At 44.3% G+C, this 21,252-nt stretch overlaps 1 protein-coding gene across 8 annotated transcripts in view; it reads right to left on the bottom strand.

The window, feature by feature from the left end:
* Nucleotides 1-6,117: 6,117 nt before the first annotated feature.
* CUNH7orf50 (chromosome unknown C7orf50 homolog) overlaps nt 6,118-21,252 on the bottom strand; it is a 101,636-nt gene continuing 86,501 nt past the window's right edge. For all 8 annotated transcript variants that reach the window (XM_052679895.1, XM_052679897.1, XM_052679898.1 and 5 more), the window contains 2 exons: nt 10,454-10,535; nt 6,118-6,553 (listed from right to left, as the gene is read on the bottom strand). In XM_052679895.1, the coding sequence (XP_052535855.1) occupies nt 6,371-6,553; nt 10,454-10,535 (265 nt within the window). In that variant the 3' untranslated portion in view covers nt 6,118-6,370. The remainder of the gene's footprint in view (nt 6,554-10,453; nt 10,536-21,252) is intronic.

Raw genomic sequence — 21,252 nt, 5'->3', positions numbered from 1 at the left:
TGTCAGCGCAGACAGAGGGCCTGCACTGCTGGGTGCTGTGTGTCACCTCACTGCAAGCAGCCCCGACTCGAAGGGACAACCTGTGAGCAGGGCGGGTTTGAAAAAGGAAACGTTTCCCTGTATTTGCATTTGGATTTCTAATACAGTCTGATGGCCAGGTTCAGGGAGTGGAAACCAGGAGTGTGGTTTCTATTCCCAGCCCAGCCGCTGACTGCTTGCTGCTGCTGGCAAATCTTTTAATCTCCTTCCCTCTGCTTTTCCCTCCCACAGTAAGGGCTGGGCGGCCCCCAGGGAGCCCCCGATGGAACACGGCAAGGGCAGGGTGCTGGCACCACTCTGCAGGGCAAAGCCAGGCGCTCCCATACAGTTACACTGCTCAGAGATCCCTTCTGCAGAATCACAGGATGGGTTGGAAGGGACATCAAGGATCACGAATCTCCAACCTCCCTGCCACAGGCACATGCCCTGACACCACCAGCACTGATGTATCCATACATCACAGCAAACCTCGGGGCACTGAGACAACCGCATCCACAGCATCACCGCCTGGCACCCGCTCTGCCCCCCTGGGCAGATGTGCCCCTTCTCTCCAGCACAATTTCCCTCCAGCACCACAGGAGGATCCCAGCCCGCTGTCCCAGCACCAGGGTTCCCTCTGCTCTTCTGCTTGGCACAAGCAGCCACGCAGGGAGGTTTTGGGGAGGGTGTGGGGATCCTGGTGCTGAGCAGGTGCAACACAACGGCTGCAGGTGGGCACACGCATCCTCCTGCCCATCCCTTCCAACGTTAAAATGATTCTTAAACACTCTGTGCCATGTCATGTTGTGTGACAGCCCAGCTGCTCACTCTTTGCCCAGCCTCTGGGACCCCGCCGAAATAACACACATATGCTTTTGGGGCAGGGGCCAGCATTTATCTTAAGAGGTGCTTTAGGATCAAAACAATCACCACTAATTCTTCCCGTTCACTACTGGGGATTACAGGACCACAAGTGACCTTTCAGATTCTTAGGATGTGGATTACGAGGGGCTTTATGGACTAATCCTAATGACTTGAGCACCCCCACGACCTCAGAGCAGGCCTGCAGGCACAGTGCTTCCCTCTGCCCACAGAGGAGCTCGGGGCAGATTTTGAACCCATTTCAAGAGAATGTCACATTGGTGCCCCTTATAACGATCCAGTTGAGTCGCAAGGGAGATAAGGTGACCTGGGTAAAGGTCATTGCTGAGTGAATGGCAGGACTGTTGGGACGAGCCAGCTGAGACATCAGCTAGCCTTCTGCTGAGACCACTCCTTTATCACTTTCAAATACTACCAAAAGATCCTGAAACGTTGCAGCACATTTTAACCTACAGGGCTCCAGCAGTATAATGCAATCTTTGATATTTTCAGATTTCTACAGCAAAATGTTCCACACTACTGACAACACCTTTCCCATCACCGGCTGAACACCATTCAGCTCTCTAAAAAACATCCCAAAATCAAACTCAAGCCCTGGCAATGCATAGGGCTGCTGACACCAGGGCATGCACATGGCAGCTCCCATCCCCCAGCACAGCAGCCCCATTTCCCATGCCCTCTGATGTCTGCCCACAGGCAATGCTGAGCAGCAGCTGTACAGAGGCTGCTAACAGACTTCTATGAGATGTGGAGGACCCCCACCCCACAGTGGTGCACACAAGGTCAGCTAGGAGCTGCCTCCTGTTGGCAGGATGGGAGCACCAGCAGCAGCCAAAGGGACTGCATCTGTCACAGCCCCTCCATTCCTCTCTCAGAGAAGTGACCATCCATGGCACTTGTGATGGGGACAGCATCAACCCGCACTCACCTGCTGTGTTTTCATCTTCTGTTGGCACTGAAAATGCCACCCAGAAAGGGCTGAGACCGCCTGTCTGCTCCTCATTAGCTGCGTAATTCAACACAAGTCCTTATTTTCTTATTATACAACGTCAAAGATGTGCTCACCATCTCTCTGTGGTTAATTTTTTTCCCCCTTCCTTTGTCTAAAGACAGCTGAAATAATATAAAAAAGGATTCAGAAAACAAAAGGGAAACCCTTGGGTTTTTTTTTTAAATATTTTCTAAGCCTGAACCAATTTCTGGAAGCAATTGGCAAGCTGGCTGCCACTTTCCTTCCAAGGACAGCATCCTGCAGCTTGGGCTGTGCAAAAGAAGATATGATACAACAACCACTGGTGTGCAGCCACACAGAGCTGTCAGACCACGCTGGCCACGCTCACACTCTGGGGCTGCTCGTGCTCCAGTGACACCATCAGCACAGATCCGTGAAATCCACGAAGTCTATTGGCACGTACCAATGCTAGCAGTCCTACGCTGCAGCTCAAGCTTTCAGCACACCCCAAGAGCTTGTGAACCAGCTGTTTGGTCAAGTTAAGCCCACAGAAAGCAGACAAATAAGATGGCTGTGAGTCTCAACAGACCGGAACCGGGCAGCAAAGCAAGGCAGGCGCCAGGCTGTGTGCCCACACACTGCAGCCTCCCATCACAAAGCAGAGACGTGCTGCCCTTTGCTTGGCTGCATCAGATTTGGGCAATTTCATGGGGCTTAGGGAAGCCCGTCTGGTACAAAGGATGCTGGCAAAGGCTGCTGTACCTCAAGAAGAGCACACGGAAGCGTGGCCTTTCAACAGCCTTCTCCGGGCCCAATGGAGCTCCACAACCAGTGGGGATTTTGGCAGGGCTGCAGCCAGCCTGGCTATTTATAAAAGCAAATGAGGGGGACAGATTCTGTGTCCCAAGGCTTACAGTTCTCTAAAATACAATGAGACCATAAAGAAAACAGACGTCAGTTGTGACAGCAAAAGGCTGAATTATCAAGAAACCTTCAAAACAATCAAAATCACTAAAACTGATAGGAAATTGCTGTGCACGGGGGCGTGAAGGGGAACAACCTTCAACTGAGCGCTCACATATCTGGGGGGTTTTATGTGCTTGTTTCTAACACAATTCCCCTTAATTCAGCCTCCAGGTTGGAGGCACAGAGAGGTAGGACCAGAATTCTTCTGGCCACGTATCTACATGTGGCATTTCCTGACCTTTCAGTATTTGATTCTGAAACCTATTTACATTTTTGACGTAGGTGTGTTTGTGGGTTTTATTGGGGAATGCCAACAATTTTCTGCATGTAGGAAAGAAGAGAAATCATTAAGAGCGACTGCATGAGTGCTCTGTGTTCATCCCAAGGTCCCTCCCTCCACGTCCCAGCCAAACTTTCCTCACAGCACAAGCTTCTTATTCAGCTTTGTTTGGACAAAGAAAGATAAACCACTGTTTTGCATCGCCCTCCCCCCGTCATTTATACATCAGCTGCATTTAGCATGGTATTCTCCACTCCTCGTAGGAAAAAGAGAAAACATAATTTGAGAAATAATTATTTTTGACCACGCTGAGTTGTTGACTCTGTAAGCTGTTATGAAGAAGTTAAAATAGAACGTAATTATAAATCATTGCTAAGCATCCTGCAAAGGCAAGGACATTTAATTGTGTCCTTGTATGACTGCAGTCGCTGTACACAACTAATACTCCTATTTGCAGGCACAGAAATAACTGGCTCACTCAGCCATACAGAAAGGAAGACATAAAAGGAAACCAAAGCCCCAACGAGAATAAACCACTGGAAAGTTTTATGTCAACAAAGCTGAGTTTAAATTAAGTAACATCAATTCAGTATTTTGACTGTAAGTGAATCAGAACATTAAAGCATGTTTTGAAGGGATTGCTTGTGATGAAACTTCTGTGACTGGATCCTGCACTAAGTGAAACTAACAGGAAAGTTCCTACTGGCTTCTTCTGCGTGGCACCAAACCCACATAGCAGTTACTTTTCCAGCTTTAATGCTCATTCTGAAAATGAGAACAGCAGCAGAATTGGCAGGATAAATGCCAAATAAATGCCAAATAAATGACTTACCAGTTACAAGACAGTGGCAAACACAGCACCGATCCATCATGTTGCATATGAGTGATGAACTAAAATCAAAATTCCATAAAGATTTTCCATTCTTATGTTTGCTAACTTTCCAAGTGCTGCCTTTGCAACTGAAGTCCCTTTCAGTATTGCTTTTTCTGCTCTGCCTCAGCGGCAAAAGTCAAAAACAAAACAAGCAGAGCAAACCCAACCAACCAAAGCCCACCAAGCCCCAGCTGAAGTGCATTTCTGTACTGCCTGAAAGGGTGGGAGATAAGTCAAGAGTCACCTTGAACCAAAACACAGCAGAACTATTCTCCAGTAGGAGGAAATAAGGAAATAAATTACATGCCCAAACAGCCACAATATATCCCTTCCGAATGAGAAGAGAATTCATTGACTCAGTAATTTTCCAATGATGATAACAAATTAAAACTGTGGAGACAGTGGAGAGCCAACAAGATATACAACCCACAGCCAGGATCAGTCAAATTAAAGGGAACTTTTCACGTCGTCAGATACTGAGTAATTAGTGCTGTCATTAGAAGCACAATTCCAGCTTTAAGCAGTTTTGAGTAATTAATGTTCCTTTATTTTGCCTGGAAGCCCTGACTTCAGCACTCTCTTCAGACAGGATCCTTACAGCTGGAGCTCCACAATGCAGATTAACCCAACAAGAAGACGATCAGAGCCGGCAGATGAAGACACAATTAGTCAGACTGTCCATGCACACTGTTACCTCTCGCCTGGGACTCAATCTTTATTAACACAGCAGCCATGGCATGGAAACCCAGACACGATTCTGCCCTGTCTGCAGCCATAAGATAGTCTAGGCTACAAACAACATTAACATCTGCAAACTCTACGTGACCAAAGGATGGAACAAAGTGAACGAAGTGATGGGTTGTGTCTGCCTGCACAGCTCTGAGCAGCTGCAGGAATCCCATAGCTGCAATTACCCACCCCATCATGTAAAAAAACACATCACGGAGGAAATCCTGATAAATATAATCATCAAGCAATGTAGATTTCTAGATTAAAATCCTAAGATGAGCAGGAAGCAGAAGCGAGAACAACTCTTCTCTGACACCCAAAATGCAATTATAAAATCCCAGCAAGACACTTAGAAAACTTCACCCCTTAGAATTCATCTTCTCTTCTGACGGAGAGAAAAAAGCATTGGTTTCTGCTTGGGCTAACAACAGGTCTTCTTTGGTTGGAAACCTCACCTTCAAGAAGCCCAGATCTTAAGTTATTTGTTACTAGGAATACATTTCATACTTCTGAAAGCTTGTAATAACCTGTGACTGTGAAGGCTGTCAAATCCACTCAAATGCTTCTTACTGAAAAATTAGGCCAGCATATCCAGAGATTCTCCCCTCCTTCATCCATCCACATTAAAGCAGTAATTCCCAAAGACAGCCACTCTTCTAAAATACACATTCGATAAAGTTGTTGGTAATACAGCATGAACAACATCTGCAGGAAGATTAAAGAATCAGGTCAAGAACACAGAATTGAATGTAAGTGTTATTAAATCATAAGCCAATACTGCAACATTTGAGTGATTGATGTCTTTGGTTCTCACTTGAAAGCCTCACTTTTAGCACATCCATAGGAGATAAATGCCCCATGTCAAGGCAAATGAACGCAGATTTACTCTTTTGGACACCAATTACAGAGAAAAATGAAAACACAGCATAGGCAGGCGGCACTCAAAGTGTTGCTGTGCAGCACTTCTCATCACGGGGTGAGTTTGGGCACAATCAGATGATTTCACTACGCATGGTCAAAAGATCTGAGCTGTTCCCATCTGTGCATTATCTGAGTATCTAAACAATTGCTGCAAAGCACTGAAAACCTTTGAAACAGACAAGGAAAACTAACAAAGCTGATGGTATCTCCTGATTACTGTGTGAAGTACTAATAAGGAACTGTGTTATACAACCCGTGCTCAACAGACTGAAAATGATCTTTCCCAAATCCAAATGACACACTTCTGAAGCTGAAAGTGACAGACTGCAGCTGGCTGAGCAAACACTGCACTGTATGCTAATGCTACAAGCTGCCATTGTAAGGAGCCTCCAGGCTTTCTGTTGGCTGCTCTGCTCTTCTTGTTAAGAACTGCAAAGCTCCTCTTACTGAGCAGTAATTAGACAGAGAGTTGGAGAAAAACTAACAAGAGAGGTGTATTTTTCCAAAGATAAGCAGTGAGATTGCTTTTAATCAATGCAGCATGTCTATGGATCATATATGGTGCTCAGTTTTGACTTCATCACCTCAAAACATGATAAATACTTGTAGCTGAAAACACGAGTACAAACTCAGAAAATGCAGTATTCAGATTCATTGTCAAAATATGTCTTCACAACGAATTTGAAGTATTGCACGTGATGTTCAGTGCTTCTTTCCATCAGACAAGCACCGAGACACAGAACCGCTCTCAAGACAGCAGCTGCAGAACCTGGCGTATGCGCTCGCACTTCTCCATCACGGTTGGGTCTTCTGCATCCGATCCATCCAGTTCCTGCATCAGAGCTTCAGCTTTCTGCACAGTTGTGTCTCGTGCACTGCCCTTAAGGCCCTGCAGATAGTCCAGTAAAATGGTGAAATGCTCATCTGGAACCTGTGAAGAAAAAAAAACCACAAGGAATTAAAAATACCTGCTTTGTTTTCTTCTCTTTCAATGTTCATCCACAGTCATGTCAAAGCATTACCTGAAAGGTGGTTAGGTGAACTGCACAGCCTTTTGCATCAGCTGATGCCCACCTTCAAACGGAAGAGTTTCTTGCCAATGCTCAAACTGCTAGGAAGGACAGATTGCAGTGAGAGAAGTGTTGTGGGCTCAGATGGGCAAAGCATCTGAGGGGAAATGCTGAGCAGATGTGGAATTGATGGTCAGCAAACGCAAGCACTGCCTGAGAGAGAGATCCAGCTGCTGGAAGGGAAGAAGCATACTAGCCAGATCCTAGTTTTGGAAACATGTATGCAAACCTTACCAAATTCAGGAGAATGGCACGAATGTGTCCAAGGAAAGAATTCTGTGCAAGTATCCTCACTCCTACCCAAAACCATTTGTTTGCTACGATGAGATACCACCCAGCAGCACACAACAGATTCTCACTTTGACAGAATGCTTACACAAAGGAATTGGATGTAATTTGAAAAAATTGAGACATATGGAAATCATTTTTAAATCACGCTGACTAAAACTGATGCACTCCTTTAACACATCAGACATCAAAAGCAGTTTAGTTATCTGCTGTCGCCTTACCCCCGTTTTACTTCCTTTCTAATTAACCAGTAAAAGATTAAATTTTAGCTTGTCTGGTGCAACGTACAACTCCATTAAGAAATCCTGGCAACAACCTCACAAAGACTTCTGATGATTCTGCAGTATTTTGAACCAGCTTGCTGTCAACAGCGTTCGGTGCACAGATCTGTTTGAGGCATTTCACCTTGTGTATCTGTGGAACTGGTTGGAGCCAATGAGAGAATATTTTTACCATGAATCAGGAGATGTGACAGTGACCTCACCCTGCAAATATGTTTCTTTGTTTGACTTTGCACACACAGCATTGCAAGGCGTACTCAGCGTGAGCAAAGCTGAACACATACGTAAGTATTTAAAGGCCTGGAGTCATTGCACGAGGGCTGCTCCAATCCTGTGCAGTACTGACACAGCAGAGAAGACAGAGCTTCAACAGACACTTAATTTACAGCTTATTTCTGCGGCGACATTTGGCAGCACAACTGTGATCACTAAAACTTCTATCGCTCTCAAAGAAGAGGAAGAAAAAATACTCCAATGCTGCCTTAATCAATAGGGGATATTACAGAGCAGTGAATCAAAGGTGCAGCCTGCACTCATCTTCGTAACTCATGCCCTATGAAAATCTTTATGGACTTCACACAAACACTCCTGTGCTAAAGAAACAGTACAGATAAAAAAAATACTAACTTTATAATGGCTAACACTGAAACTGATGATACACGAAGTGTGGCTGTAATATAAAACCAGCACACTGAAAAATAATGGAAAAACCCCAACACTTTTAGAACTGCTTTTACTCAAGGTAAACACACGCTGCTAACAGAGACAAATGCTGAGATGCAAACAGTGTCAGCACGATGGTCCTCCAGCACAGGTCTCAGCACTGGGTGTTTAAAGCTCAGCCACATTTCTGTGCTCCACCTTGGCTAAATTAACTGCATCATTTGTACCCCCTGTGGCACAATCACAGCTCACTGCGTGCAATCACAGTTAGTTGGATTGGTTTGGGGGGTTGCAATGTCAGGGCCTGTTGGTGAGATTTTAGGAGCGCTGCCTGTCTTTAAGCTCCCAACAGGGAGGGCTGAAATCGGGTACTGAGGTGGCCCATCAAAGTGCTGGCAAGCGAAGTGATGCCTACAGGATCTCACTGTGGTTGTTGTAACCCATTTTCCCTTTTTCTTGTTTCTTCTCCCTTGCTCACCCGCCTTGCCTCTGCCTGACTAACTAACGTGACCAACTAACATGCATTGGAGCAGACTAACGTGGAAACAGCCAAACGTGACCCAATAACCACCAGCCCCTGAATGCTCAGGAACCATGAGACACCATGAAAATGGGGAAATGGTAATGAATAACAGCAGGGAAAAAGCAGGTATTGCTTGTCAATAACCTGGCTTTTCTCATCAACTTCTGCAGGAGCTCCACAACCCAGGGATGTGCAGCCCAGAGGCCGAGGACAATCGATGCAGTTACTTGCTGACAGTGCTGTGCCAAAGGACAACCAGCAACAGGTGATGCAGCATTCATTCAGTACAGGATCACAAAGAAGTGCACACACTGTAGGTATGCAGTCCTGAGCTCTGAAGCCTTCAGCCTACAGCAGATGGATTTTAAAGGCACTTAAAAAAATCGCTTTGTAAATGACTAGAAAACCTCTCTTTATATCTTACAGAAAGAAGAATATCAGTACAGGAGACTTAATTTAGCTCTTGGCATGGCTTTTCAGTAAGAATACAAGTGACACCAAGAGATCAAAGACGTGGCTTAGGAAGGAAGTCTCCTTTTGTACTGTAGCCATGCTCAGATATCCGACGGATTTTATTCTATAATGGACAGGAAATCAGATTTGGGTATAAAAATACAGGCAAAAGCAGCCCTGCCTCGTCCTGACAATGAAAAAGACTTCATACATGCTTGATCATGAGCACTTGAGTGGCTCTGCTCATTGTTCTGAATCTGAATGCAGATGTTAATCATTATCTGTAGCTCATATACAACGCATCTTTGATTATTAAACAGTACAAAATACTGTGAATTTAAATAAATCATTATGCTTTCATCATGTGAAAAAAAACACAACCCACAACAAAACTAGAAAGGAGGTTTTCATTTCAGTGTCACAGAATAGGGAATGAAGCTTGTTTTGATCTGTAACACAAGCACTACTTAGGGTTAATTATTTCCCAGTATGTTGCAACACAAAACCCCAAAGCAAACAGGTAAAAGAGCAAAAATGCCATTCTGCCCATAAAGCAGTTTCCAAGCAGAGTTAAAGAGCACACATTGACTTGGAAAGGTGGATAAACCTTTTAACAGCACAGCTTAAAAATAAAAGGCAATGCAAACAACTAGATACCTATTATCAAAAACCCATTTGGCAGCTCATTACGGTGTGTGAACACTTGTTGCTTTCACAAAGCTCTGCTTTTAATCATAGGGTCCTTTGAAAGTATTTTTAATCATAAAAGCAACACCTTCTGCCAGGTGGTTGGTGCAGTTTGGGTCAGGAAGATGGTGATGCTGAAGGGTGTAAGTGCACACACACAGTCAGCCACACCTGACTGAATGCCAATGGAATGAATCAATAAGGAGCTGCTGTGCAGAGATGTGTGCTCAGTTACTCAACGGGAACATCAGCTGCAGTGCTCTGCTCTGCACTGCAATGCTCAGATGCTGACTGGAAGCTATGTGGATGTTGTTTTTTAAGTTATGAAATGAATGGATTTGGGTGACGATGAAAGGCTGGCTTCTGGTTACGCCTTATGCTTTCTACAATCAACATGAGGTTTCACTTCTAATGAGAAAGCTATTCTAGCATCTTGGCAATGCATCTGCACGTCTTATATGAAGCAGAGACATCTGAAGCAATCCACGAGCTATGGCTCAGAGTCACAGTATCACCAAGGTTGGAAAAGGCCTCTAAAATCACCCAGACCAACCATCCACCTGTCACCAATATTGCCCACTACTCCACAGCCAGAAATTAAGGATATGTTCAAATCTACTCTCATTAAGTTTCAGGTTTATACAAAGCATCATTCCTCCTTCTGGCTGACGTGCTTTAGTCTAGTAGTGTCCATGGAACAACCACCCCAAAACAGAAAGGTAAATAGCAAGCAATCACAATGGCTGAGTATTTTAGCAAAGTGCACAGCTAATGCTAGTAACCTTGGATTAATAAATAATAGCTACAATGAACGTATAAAACTTTACAACATTACCATTGTGAGAACATCTCCTGATAATACAAACCTTCTCCTTCTCATACATGTGTGAGAGCAGCCAGGTCTGCCTCGTCTTTTGAAACTTCCATTCCTTTGGGTTTTCAGACCAGCTGCAATACATTAAAAAAGAAATAAAAAGCTTAAAATATCTCGTGATCAGAATATTTACTGTTCACACACTATTTCCTACAGGGATTCTAAGTAACTTTGCATGCTTGACGTTGTGTCGATGCATAACGTTGTGTTGGTGGGATATTAGCACGTGTTTTTCTACAAGTGGCAAAACAAGGCTGGATGGCTTTTGTGCAAGAAGTGAAAAGCTCATAGGAAGAGACCATGGCCAAGGGAGAGACCACGGCCAAGAATGTGAAGTATTTCCATCAGAAAGCACTGATTCCTGAGGTCAGAAATGAAGGCCCTCCTCCTCTCCGAGCTGTGAGCGCCATGAGCCCAGCACGGCCGAACTGCTGAGCACAGCTGAGTGCAAAGAACACATTTCTCAGTACGCTGCAAGGCTTTGCATAACCGTGTGAGCAAAGTGCTGAAGTTCACGGGGCAGAAAATGCTTTGCTCCTCACTCCCCCCAGGAATTCTGATTTCATTCTTAGTCCCCAGATATCAGCCTGCATCCATGCTGCTGAAAGTGGGAAACGAATGATTCACATCTGTAAAAGTTCTTTGTTTAGCAATCGAATTTCTAATAGGCAAGATTCTAGCTGGGTTAAAATGGCAATTCTATGCAGAACTTAAATACAATTTTGCAACTGGTGTATTCTGCTTCAGGTGAAGAAAGAGACATTTGGTTCACATATCCAGCTAGAAAACAAATATTGATTTTCAAAGCACGTGCCTGAAAGTCAGCACCTTATTCTGTACAACATTTGTTAATGCACTGAAATATCACTGAAAAATCCAGCAGAAAACACACAGAGAAAACACAAAATTTTATACTTGATTTTTCTCTAAGGAAAGACAAGTCCCCAGAGGGAAGCTTGCAAGATGTCTTTAATGCTTCAGTTTGTTTTACACAGCGACAGAGAGCACAGAATCAATTGAAAAGCCAGCTGGGTATGAGAATTAGCATTGTTTAAACACTGTCAAGTCTAATAAAGCAAAAGAGCCTTCATATTTGGGGAATGCTGCACCAGCAAACGCATTGTTCAGCCCATCCAATGGAACAGAAAAAAACAAGACCACAAGTCTGGGAGCCTCCACAGAACTCCGTGCCCCATCCAAGTGCTTTCCTGACTCAGAAATTCAGCTCAAAGAAAAACTGGCAACAGCTCATTAGGGTAATCACGAGCTAAATCCCAAGCCCAAATACAAGCTAAATCATGAGGCAAATGACAGCAAGCCGAAAAAGGACAAACATAACATCAGTGACTACAGCATAAGATATTTTACAGGATCAGAATCAATGCCACAAATGAAGCATGGGAACAGCTTACGTGACAACCTTTGCAAGGTGGCAAGAGCAAGCTGAACATCAGAGCTGCCTGCAAAGCAGCCCCTCTTCTAAGGACAACCTTTATTCAAGGCACTGTACACTGGTGATTTACATTGGTTGGTTAAATACACTGCCTAACCCTCCAAGTATTTCATCCTCTGCTGATTTTATGTTTCTATTCCTTATGCTATCACCAGAGTGCTAACAGGCACTAGCTTGAAAAACACAGCCTCATTTCCCTAATCTCCTATAAAGCTATATGATGTTACAATATCTTTATTATCCACTTTATAAACAACTGGGACTTACAAATGAGTGCACTGTGAGGTTAATTGCTCTTATTAGCCCATTACTGAAACCATATGCTCTCTTCCACACATTGAGGCAGCCATCACTCTGCTGCACCCACAGCCACTTCCACTCCAGTGAGTTCTCTTGTAGAAATGAACACAAGTTTCACCCAGTCTTCTAGAAAGGCTTCTCTCTGATAATTAGTGATATACCCATGGTAATGAACATATAGTTTAACATGACTGACTGCAGAAACGATGCTTGTGCCCATCACAGCACCAGAGGCTCTCAAACCATTTCCCCCGGTTTGCACTTTGCCCAACTGGGATCAAAGGCTAAAAGAACATGGGAAGAAGTCGCATTTCCCTCGACAGATGATAGAAGCGTTCATGTTTTCTCAAACTGCCATCAGGTTTTTAACTGCTTCTCTCTCTTTGGCTTCATCAGTTCCTCTCTCTTGTCCCAGGAACTCGGCCCTTCTCCTGACCTGGTTTCCCCCCACACTGCAGCCAAATCCACCACAATGGATGTGCAATCAAGACAAATAATGTGGCAGTTGCTCCCTGCAAACCTCCCACGGTTATGAAAGTCTTTCACTGATTCCTATGACCACAGTGGCTTTTTCCCTATTCCTATGACAGCTTTAAAACCTATGGACAATGGCACTTGGTGACAATGTGAGCAGGACACCCCTTCTTATCACAATGACATAATTAGTGCATCCTTAGAAATGCTCAGCTTTCAAACCAAAGATCTTGGAGCTCTGTAATGCAGGAGAGGTCTCTTTTTGCTGTTTATATGCAGATAAGCTTTCCTGACATATTACAGCAGTAGAAAAAGATTTTCCCTGGAGTGATTAAATATACACAGTTATACTGTATTACACAACTACTTTACAGAAAAAAAAGCTTATTAGAGACAGTAACAATGTCTTTCACAGCTTTGAATTCATTTGGTGGCCTTTAGATATATCCAAGTCCAGATCTAATATAAGCTACAGAATTGGGCAGAAAACAGACATGTTTAAAACATGTATTTTTCCAGTGTGCCTAGGGCTAATTTCCAATATATTGTACAAACACTAATTGCCTTCTTTACACAGTTAATGTTTGAGTCTTTCTTATGAGCTCTATCTCATTGAAAAAACACATCAGCTGCCTTTAGTTAAAGGGAGCTTTCGTGTTTGTGCAAACGATCTTCCTAAATGGCTTTGAAATTGAAGATACAGAGGATATGAAACAAATGAATCAAGTTTCCAAAAGAGCTTTACATCTGAGTTTTTGGGGTTTTTTTAGCATCAGGGTGTTGTGTAGAAGAGCTGCCTGAAATTCCCATTGGTCTATCATACAAATGAGTTTCAGCCTATACATTAAAATCACACATGGTTGCACTGGGCCTTCCCAGACACTCGCTGCAGATGCAATCTGCCTTTAAAATGCTTAATCCCATCCCTTTCACCACTGTGACAGAAAAAGAGCATTTCTGAGTCTTGGCAGCTAAGCAGGAACACAGAAGACAGCTGGCAGCATGCAGGGCAGAGCGCTCCATGGGATGCTGTAGTACAGAAAGGGAAGGGAAAGCAGTCAGATTGGTTCCAGAAACACAGTCAGAGAAAAACATTATTGTTACCAATTGAATTCAGGAAGACGACAATGCATCTGCTTAGACTGCTGGCCAGGACAAAACACCAGGAAGCTGTCCCAGCACTTATATAATCTCTTATGTGGAGAAAAGTACTGTTTGAGAGCCATCCATTTCACTCATTCAGCTGAAAAGATCATTGGGTCAAAGACAAGTGTCAAGAAATCAAGAAGGAAAGACAGACACACGACAGCCCATAACCAGCAGACAGCAGGAGAGCACTGCTGCATGCCAAACACAAGGACACCTACACTCATCTGTGTCTGCTGCCTGAGATGGGCACACAGCCCCAGGCTCCACACTGCTCCACAGGCTGCACAAAGCAAAGTTCCTGCCCTCGGTGCAACAGGTGCTTCCTCAACCAAGAGCACCAGTACTGAAAAATTCCCTCAAAGACATTTAAAGCCGTGCTGCAGTACTTGGAGCTCTGATTTGCTCTGCTGTGTCACAGTGCAATACATACAGCAGCACTGACTTTAATGCACCGTGTGCTTACATCAAGGTCAGATAACTGCCCTTACAAGGCACGACTTTGGAAACTGCAGTCATTTCAGGTCAGTTCAATGCTACGTACAGGTGAGCACGGGAAGCTGGCACCTCACAGAGGCTCCCTGGGATTCCTGGAGCATCACAGGTGGAGCAGGAATTTGGCAGAGGTGTGGGAGAAGAGCCACTGCAAAGGTGGAGCTTTCATATGGATACATAAAATATATGTGGATGTGGGTGCAAGTTTTATATGTGCTCTCCAGTGCATACAGCAAATTAGGAATAATAACTTTTTGTCCAGTCATAACACGTGCAGTTATTTGAAGGGAAATGTTAAGGTGTTTATTTTTATCAGGGGTGTTCAGAATTTCTTTTCTTTCTCTCGGGGCATTTGAAACAACTGAGCGTTTAAAAAGGCAGGTTTCACATTTCTTTCATTGCCAGCACCAAACCCATGTACTGCACAGAGCAAAAGCTGCATCGACAGAAAGGGCTCCCAAGGACAGGGGCTGCTCCACAGCCCTGCGTGCCAAGAGAGCCAGCCTGCAGCATGGGGCAAGCCTGCATGCAAGGTGAGAGGAAATCCCATCTCAGCTGTCTGTGTGATGCTGATTGCCCTCGTTTCGAAGAAATATCCAAAATTTACATTCTAAATTGATTTTCAAAGGCTTAAGCAGAATGGCTGTAATTAAAATCTACGCACTCATCTTTGGCAGGACCCAAGTACAGATGTAAGTAAGAGTCACAGCCCTTATTTTCAATGTGTTTTTCTCACATCATGGATGATTCTGTTATGTCCCAACTCCCATTCCTGGAAAAGTTCATACATTTACAGTGAGCTCTGAAATACAGCATGGAAGCTAATTAACTTCAAACTTAGAAAAAGGTTTTACTCATTTTCCTGGAAAAGAAGAAGAGACATTAATGGATCTCTTCTGCCAGAAGAAACTGTTTTAAAATTGTCAACAGATTTTAGCAGCAGTGCCACATTTTTGGTAGAAAATCCTGGCACCATTTCTTAATCTGTGGTTTAAAAGCAGTTTTTAATGTATTTGTCCATCTGGGTTATAGGGAGCACAGTGACTACAGAACTGGGAAAGGGCAAGGGGAGAAAAAGGCCCTTTTTTTTTTTAGCTTTCAGTTTTAGTTTAGGTATCACATGAACAGAGGAAGGAAAGAAACATCCTTTTTAGTACCTCATTTTGGTTCTATTGTCTAATTTAAGGACAGATCGTATCTGCACAGGGAATTACACAAATCAGAGAACTTCCTTAGAAAGTATGTACAAAGGAAAAGGAAAAAGCCTTTGTGCCTTAAAGCAAACCTTTGATTAGATCTACATTAAACGTTTATCACAGCACATCTTTTATTATATGCGCTTTTATCACTTGCCATTATTTGTTACACTTTATATTACGCTCGCATCCTGAAGCTTCATCCAAGACAAAAATGCCCTTCCTGCTGCAGCACAGGCACTGCTCACACCCAGCACTGAGCATTCCCTGCAAGAGCCCAGGGCACAAACAGATGCCACAGGTGATAAGTGGAAGGCAAGTCGACCCAGGAAGCTGAAACAATGCCTCAAAAGCATAAGATATGTCATCAGTAGAGCTCACGCTTCTTATGTATGGTATAATACATGCAGGGCATCTCAGCTGTGATTCAACTGGTCAGCTTTCCATAGACACTGACCTACCTGCAGCTGCCACCCGTGGTCCAATGGGGAAAAATAACCAATTAAAAAAAAACAAAAACCTTTTCTAGCTCTATTATTTAGTGGCTGGCATCTGTTTTAGCTTGTCTGCATTTGATTTGAAAATATATAGACTATGTAGAGAACATTCCCTTGTTTCCAGTAGTTACAGAGGAGCTTGAAAGCAGTAGGCTTAAAAAACTGAAGGTAATAGTGCCGTGCTGAATATGCTTCTTATTTTATACAGAGTTATAAAAAGAAGACAAAGTAGGAGTTGAATTATCACAGAAGGAGAGATTGATTTTGAGAGCAAGGAACTGAAAAGCGCAGCACAGCTGACAGCAGCCGTGGGCTTTCCCAATGGAGCTGCAGCGCCCAGCAACGCCTGCCATGCACTGCGGGGTCCAGGACAGCATCACGCCGTCCTCCCCAGCACCCTGTGATGAGCACTGTGTCACCAAGGCTGTAAATAACCTGCTTGCAGACACCGACCTGCCCATGGCTGCTTCCTGCAGGTGGCTCTCACTGCAAGCCGGTTTTATTCATATGAAAGTAATTACTGATACCTTTTGGGGCACCGCTGCATTTATTGCTGTGTGAAGGAGACAAGTTTTAATAAGGATCCGGTTTTATTATTTGAAAAATATTGCTTGTTAGTCTAACTGGGGCTGGGGGGCTGTGATGGTTCCTGGAGCTAACTGATTAATAATCATTGCCAACTGCATTTTAAATTGTAATTTTGGCCTTGGCTGACCTGCCTAAACGATTCCCTACAGCTACGAAACCACTTTCTAGTGTGAATGTTTGGGCACTGTCTGAATAGTTGAAGCGTGCTGGAGGTGCTAATTCTCCTACGTGTCAATGTTACGGCACAGGGAAAACACACAGCCTTCCCTCTGCATTTCTGCCAAGCCAGGAGCATGGCAACAGAACGACGTAGGTGATGGGAAATAGGAAGGAACGTCCTCTGTGAGTCCAGGATGGAACTGGTGGGCTTCCCGCTCAGTGAACACACTGCAAATATTTCATTCACTGAAAGGGAACCCGCTCTACAATCTGCTTTTGTTTAAAAGCATCAGCAGGTACCTGCAGAACACAGCCTGGTGATTACAAACTCCTGCTTCCAAACCTCTCTAATACCTCTTACAAGGTTACCAGAAGTCATTTCAGATGAAAGAATATATTAAAGCTGCTTCATTATTTAATTAGATGAAACATCTTTTGTATGATGCTATGCACAGATGAAAGCAACTATCTAGTGACTACATTTAATAAGCTGTTAAGAAAATTCATTTATGCTAAATTTTATTTTACTGGAAATGAGCGTCATTAAGAAAGGATGCATTACATTTTCTTAATTAGGTTTGGAAACAAAGAAGTTATCTTCCAGGAAAGAGAATCAGGCAGAGGAACCTCAAGTTTTTTACCCTGATACTTACAGGCTTAACACCTGTAATCTAATTTTCTCCACCTAAGGAAGCACTTAGACATACAGAAAGTATATGTTCAAAACAAGAGGTGCTCCTGCCCTCCTTGTCCTCTTACACATAGACCTGGACAAAGACAGAAAGCTCTTTCAGAGTAGCTATAATGGTCTGGAATATTACTCTCTATATGGCATGTGCACCCAGAAATCAGTGCAGATGTGGCCTTAGGAACATCCTGACAGAACACCACAGAAACAAATCCATGCAAGCTCCTCTTATATAACAAATAAGGAATGGAGATGTCGTGTTAATGATGCTATCAAACACTGCGCTTCTCCATGAGACTGCTGGAACCAAATGCCCAAGTAAATGTTGTGGCAGCTTTGTTTCACACTGTAAAATGGCAGAGCTGCAGACACAGAAGGTTTCCAAGGAAGACCCTCTGCAGCTCTTACTGAGAAACGCTTTGAGAGGTGCCCTTGTGACCTTCAATAACATTAATTCAAAGATTTGGGAGGACAAGTGATTTGATTTGAAGCCGTAAAGCAGGATTAGAGTTTTTTAATCTATTTCTCCCTTTTTGTAAAATGTAGCGAGCATTTATGGAGAGGACAAGAAGAAATCTCCTTCCTCTGCCATAAACTAAATGGGATGATGAGCAGATTTAGCAAGACACAACATCCACGGACGGACAGGAATTTAGCACGGACATGAACCTCCTCCCTTCTCTTCTCCTCTTAAGCCACACGTAAGTGCTGAGCAAATGGGCCAGAAAGCTATTCCAAATCCTTTCCCTACATGAGATAGAAATGAGTTTCTTCAGAATGCTATTAATGGCTAACCCATAAGAGGGTTGGTGCAGGGAAAGACATGCGAGAGCAGCAGCTTTTCCAAAGCTCAGTTTAGTAAGCTGAATCACAAACCTCCACTAATTTTACTGGAACATCACACAGTAGTGCATGTTATAATACTGCCTCCTTTTGAATGAGCTGGAAATAAGGAGGAAATATTTGCAGTATCTAAGAATTTCTACTTGAGCTAAACTTACAAGTCTTACAACCTGACATTTCAGAATCTTCAGTCCTCTGTTTTGTCTCCAGAAGCCAGAGCTGCTTACTCAGATTTCTCAATACCTACGTTCTTCAAAACCTGATTTATTAATATGGACATTCCTTGCTGGAAATGACTGAAATTATGAAGTAAATAAACAAATAATCTAGCTCTGGCCATCTGGAACATTTCCAGGGCAGAGTTACCAGTACCCAGAATGTATTTCCAGGATTTTTTTTTCTCTTTTTTCCTTTTTTTTTCTGCCCAGAAACTCTTGGTAAGAATAGCCAAGATTGAGAGGCATGGCTTCTTATTTCAGATTCACCTGAGCCTTACCCTGGTACTCAACTCAACTCCAGACCTGAGCCAGAATTCCTGCACAGCACGGGGTCACTCTCCCTGCTCAAGCCCTGCAGCCATCTCCTCACCCAGCACTGCAAGGCTGGGCTGCTGTGGCACAGCTGCAGACCACAAATGTGGCCCTGCCATTTCCACTTCCACACACAACCTGCACCACTCTGTCTGCAGAGCTGCGATGTTTACAGGTAGGAAAAAAAGACATCAGAACAGAAATCTGCAGGAGGTGGCTGAAGTAAAGGTAGATGTTAAAGAGCTTCTTGCAAAGTAGTGGAATTGTTGTACTGGGACTCTAAAAAGCAGTTTTAGAGTTTAACACCAAGGAGTTAATCATTAATGCTTTAAAAGCAGTTCCTGCACAACATGACATCCTGCAGGTGTCACGAGGGGGGTTAGGAGAAGGCTGGCAGGGCTCCAGCACAGCCCTGCACATCACTTGTCCCTGAGACATAGAGAAGTGAATGCAGAAGTCAGTGGGCGCATCAGCAATCTTGGCACTGGGCTGCCAGACACCCTGATGGGACGGGCAGTGCTGTGTGCTGCTGTGACTGAGAGTGCAATGAGACATTCACAGAATCCTAAATGCACAGACTGAATAATCAGATGCTGAGGACACTAATGTTAGGAAATGTACATGGTGAACGCAGCTCTGGAACGGCAGCGTGTCTGATTCGGCCACAGCCAGGTTGAAGCAGAACAAGAAGCACTGCCTCTTCTACATTCAGTGCAACACTGCCTGTGGGTATGGTTGGTGTGCTCGTGCAGCTGCTGTCATCAGCACAAAACTGACCAATGGACTGGGGAGGGGGAAAAAAGTAAAGGTTTTCCACATGTGGCAAATAAAACACGAGGTCACAATGCGATGTGGCTCAAAGAAAGATGGAGCACTGCAGATCCTTCACTGGAGAGGCAGGGAGATTCAGAACTGTGAAGCAGCCAGGTGCAGGCCATGCTCGGTGTGGGAAACTCTGATTTACAAAACCCTGCTCAGTAACAGATCCACAACTGATTACCTTTTCTGCCTCACATACCCTTGCAAAAAAGGCAGTGTGCCTGTATGCCTTGCAGAAGAGCCCTATGCAGCACCAAACCTGGAGAGTGAGAATGCACTCTGCATCCACCCCGCAGGAATAGCTGTGGGCACACTGGCACCCTAAAAATAGCCGAGGTGTGGGTGCTGTGCTGACAGCTTTGTAGGGTTTGTGAGTAATGCTGGGGCTGCTAGGGAACTGCAAACAAACTGACCGGGCTGCAGCAGATGCCACAGGAGGCTGTGGGATGACGATAAGGTAACTCTACTCTCTTAATAAGACAAATCTAATTTCTCTGCCATTAATAGAGACAGAGACTTCCTTTACAATGAGGCAGATCTGTCCCACTGTTAAAATCAGTAGGCTACCATTCCCTTTTACAGAGGGATTTGCATGCTCTGATTTAGGTCGAGGGGAGGAATACTGCTCAGAGGCAGGTAGAACTGAAAATCAGCCACAGAAAGTTGGGGCAGTCCTGAGACAAAAGGTCTGTTCTGTGCAGCATGAGGAGAAGTGCAAGCCTTTGAAATCAGATAGCAGCAAACGTCTGCCCAGGTTCACAAAAGCAGCCCAGAACGACGCCAAATGCAAATTTACCCTCTATCTGACTCCTGGATTCGGGCAGCTCCTTCTATAACTAAGGACTGTGAAAGCACACATGAATGCATCAATTACATCCATAGCTAACACTTCCCTCAGAGCCTTCAAAAAACAACCCTCCAATAATTAAAGCAAAACCACCCTCCACCACCACAGCCCCCTCATCTTTGAGGGAAAGCTGCTATTTCAAGACACCTTCATAGCCCAACTTTTGCTTTGGCTGAGATTTGCAATTCGATCAGTGCTGCAACAGCTGATGAACTTCAAGGTAACTGGTGAGCTCCTACATCGACTGCATCTCCCTGCCACGGGGAACACTCCCTGCCCTGGACTGATTTTTTTGCAATGAGACATTCCTGCTTGATGCAACAGTCAGTGTCAGGGCTCACAGAGCTCCATCTCACAGGCATTACATCCCAGGGACAATGGCAAAGTCACAGTTCAATAAGTAAAACGTCTGCAAAGGAGATACCTCTAACAAGCATCTAGAGCAGCTCAGCAGCGCACAGACCGACGCACTGGCACTACCTGCCACTCAGCTATGTTAAGCTCTGCTAATCTTATATGGGGGAAGAAAAGACAACCTGTGATGTTCAGATTTCCGTGCACTGGTTACTCTTAGTACCTAAAAGCTGAAGCCGTGGATGGGGAAACATCAATTGCAACTCTCAAAATGAAAGACACCTATTAATGCCCTTCTGCAGCCTGGCCCAGGATGGTGCTCTGCCTCCATCCTGCAGCCCAGCAGATGAAGGGCTGCCCCAGGCACTGCTCCAGCAGCACTCCTGCACAGTGCCATGTTCT

Source organism: Tympanuchus pallidicinctus, unplaced genomic scaffold (genome assembly GCF_026119805.1).
Source record: "Tympanuchus pallidicinctus isolate F22 unplaced genomic scaffold, pur_lepc_1.0 scaffold18, whole genome shotgun sequence".
Taxonomy (NCBI): domain Eukaryota; kingdom Metazoa; phylum Chordata; class Aves; order Galliformes; family Phasianidae; genus Tympanuchus; species Tympanuchus pallidicinctus.
This window is presented reverse-complemented; position numbering and strand designations above follow the sequence as displayed.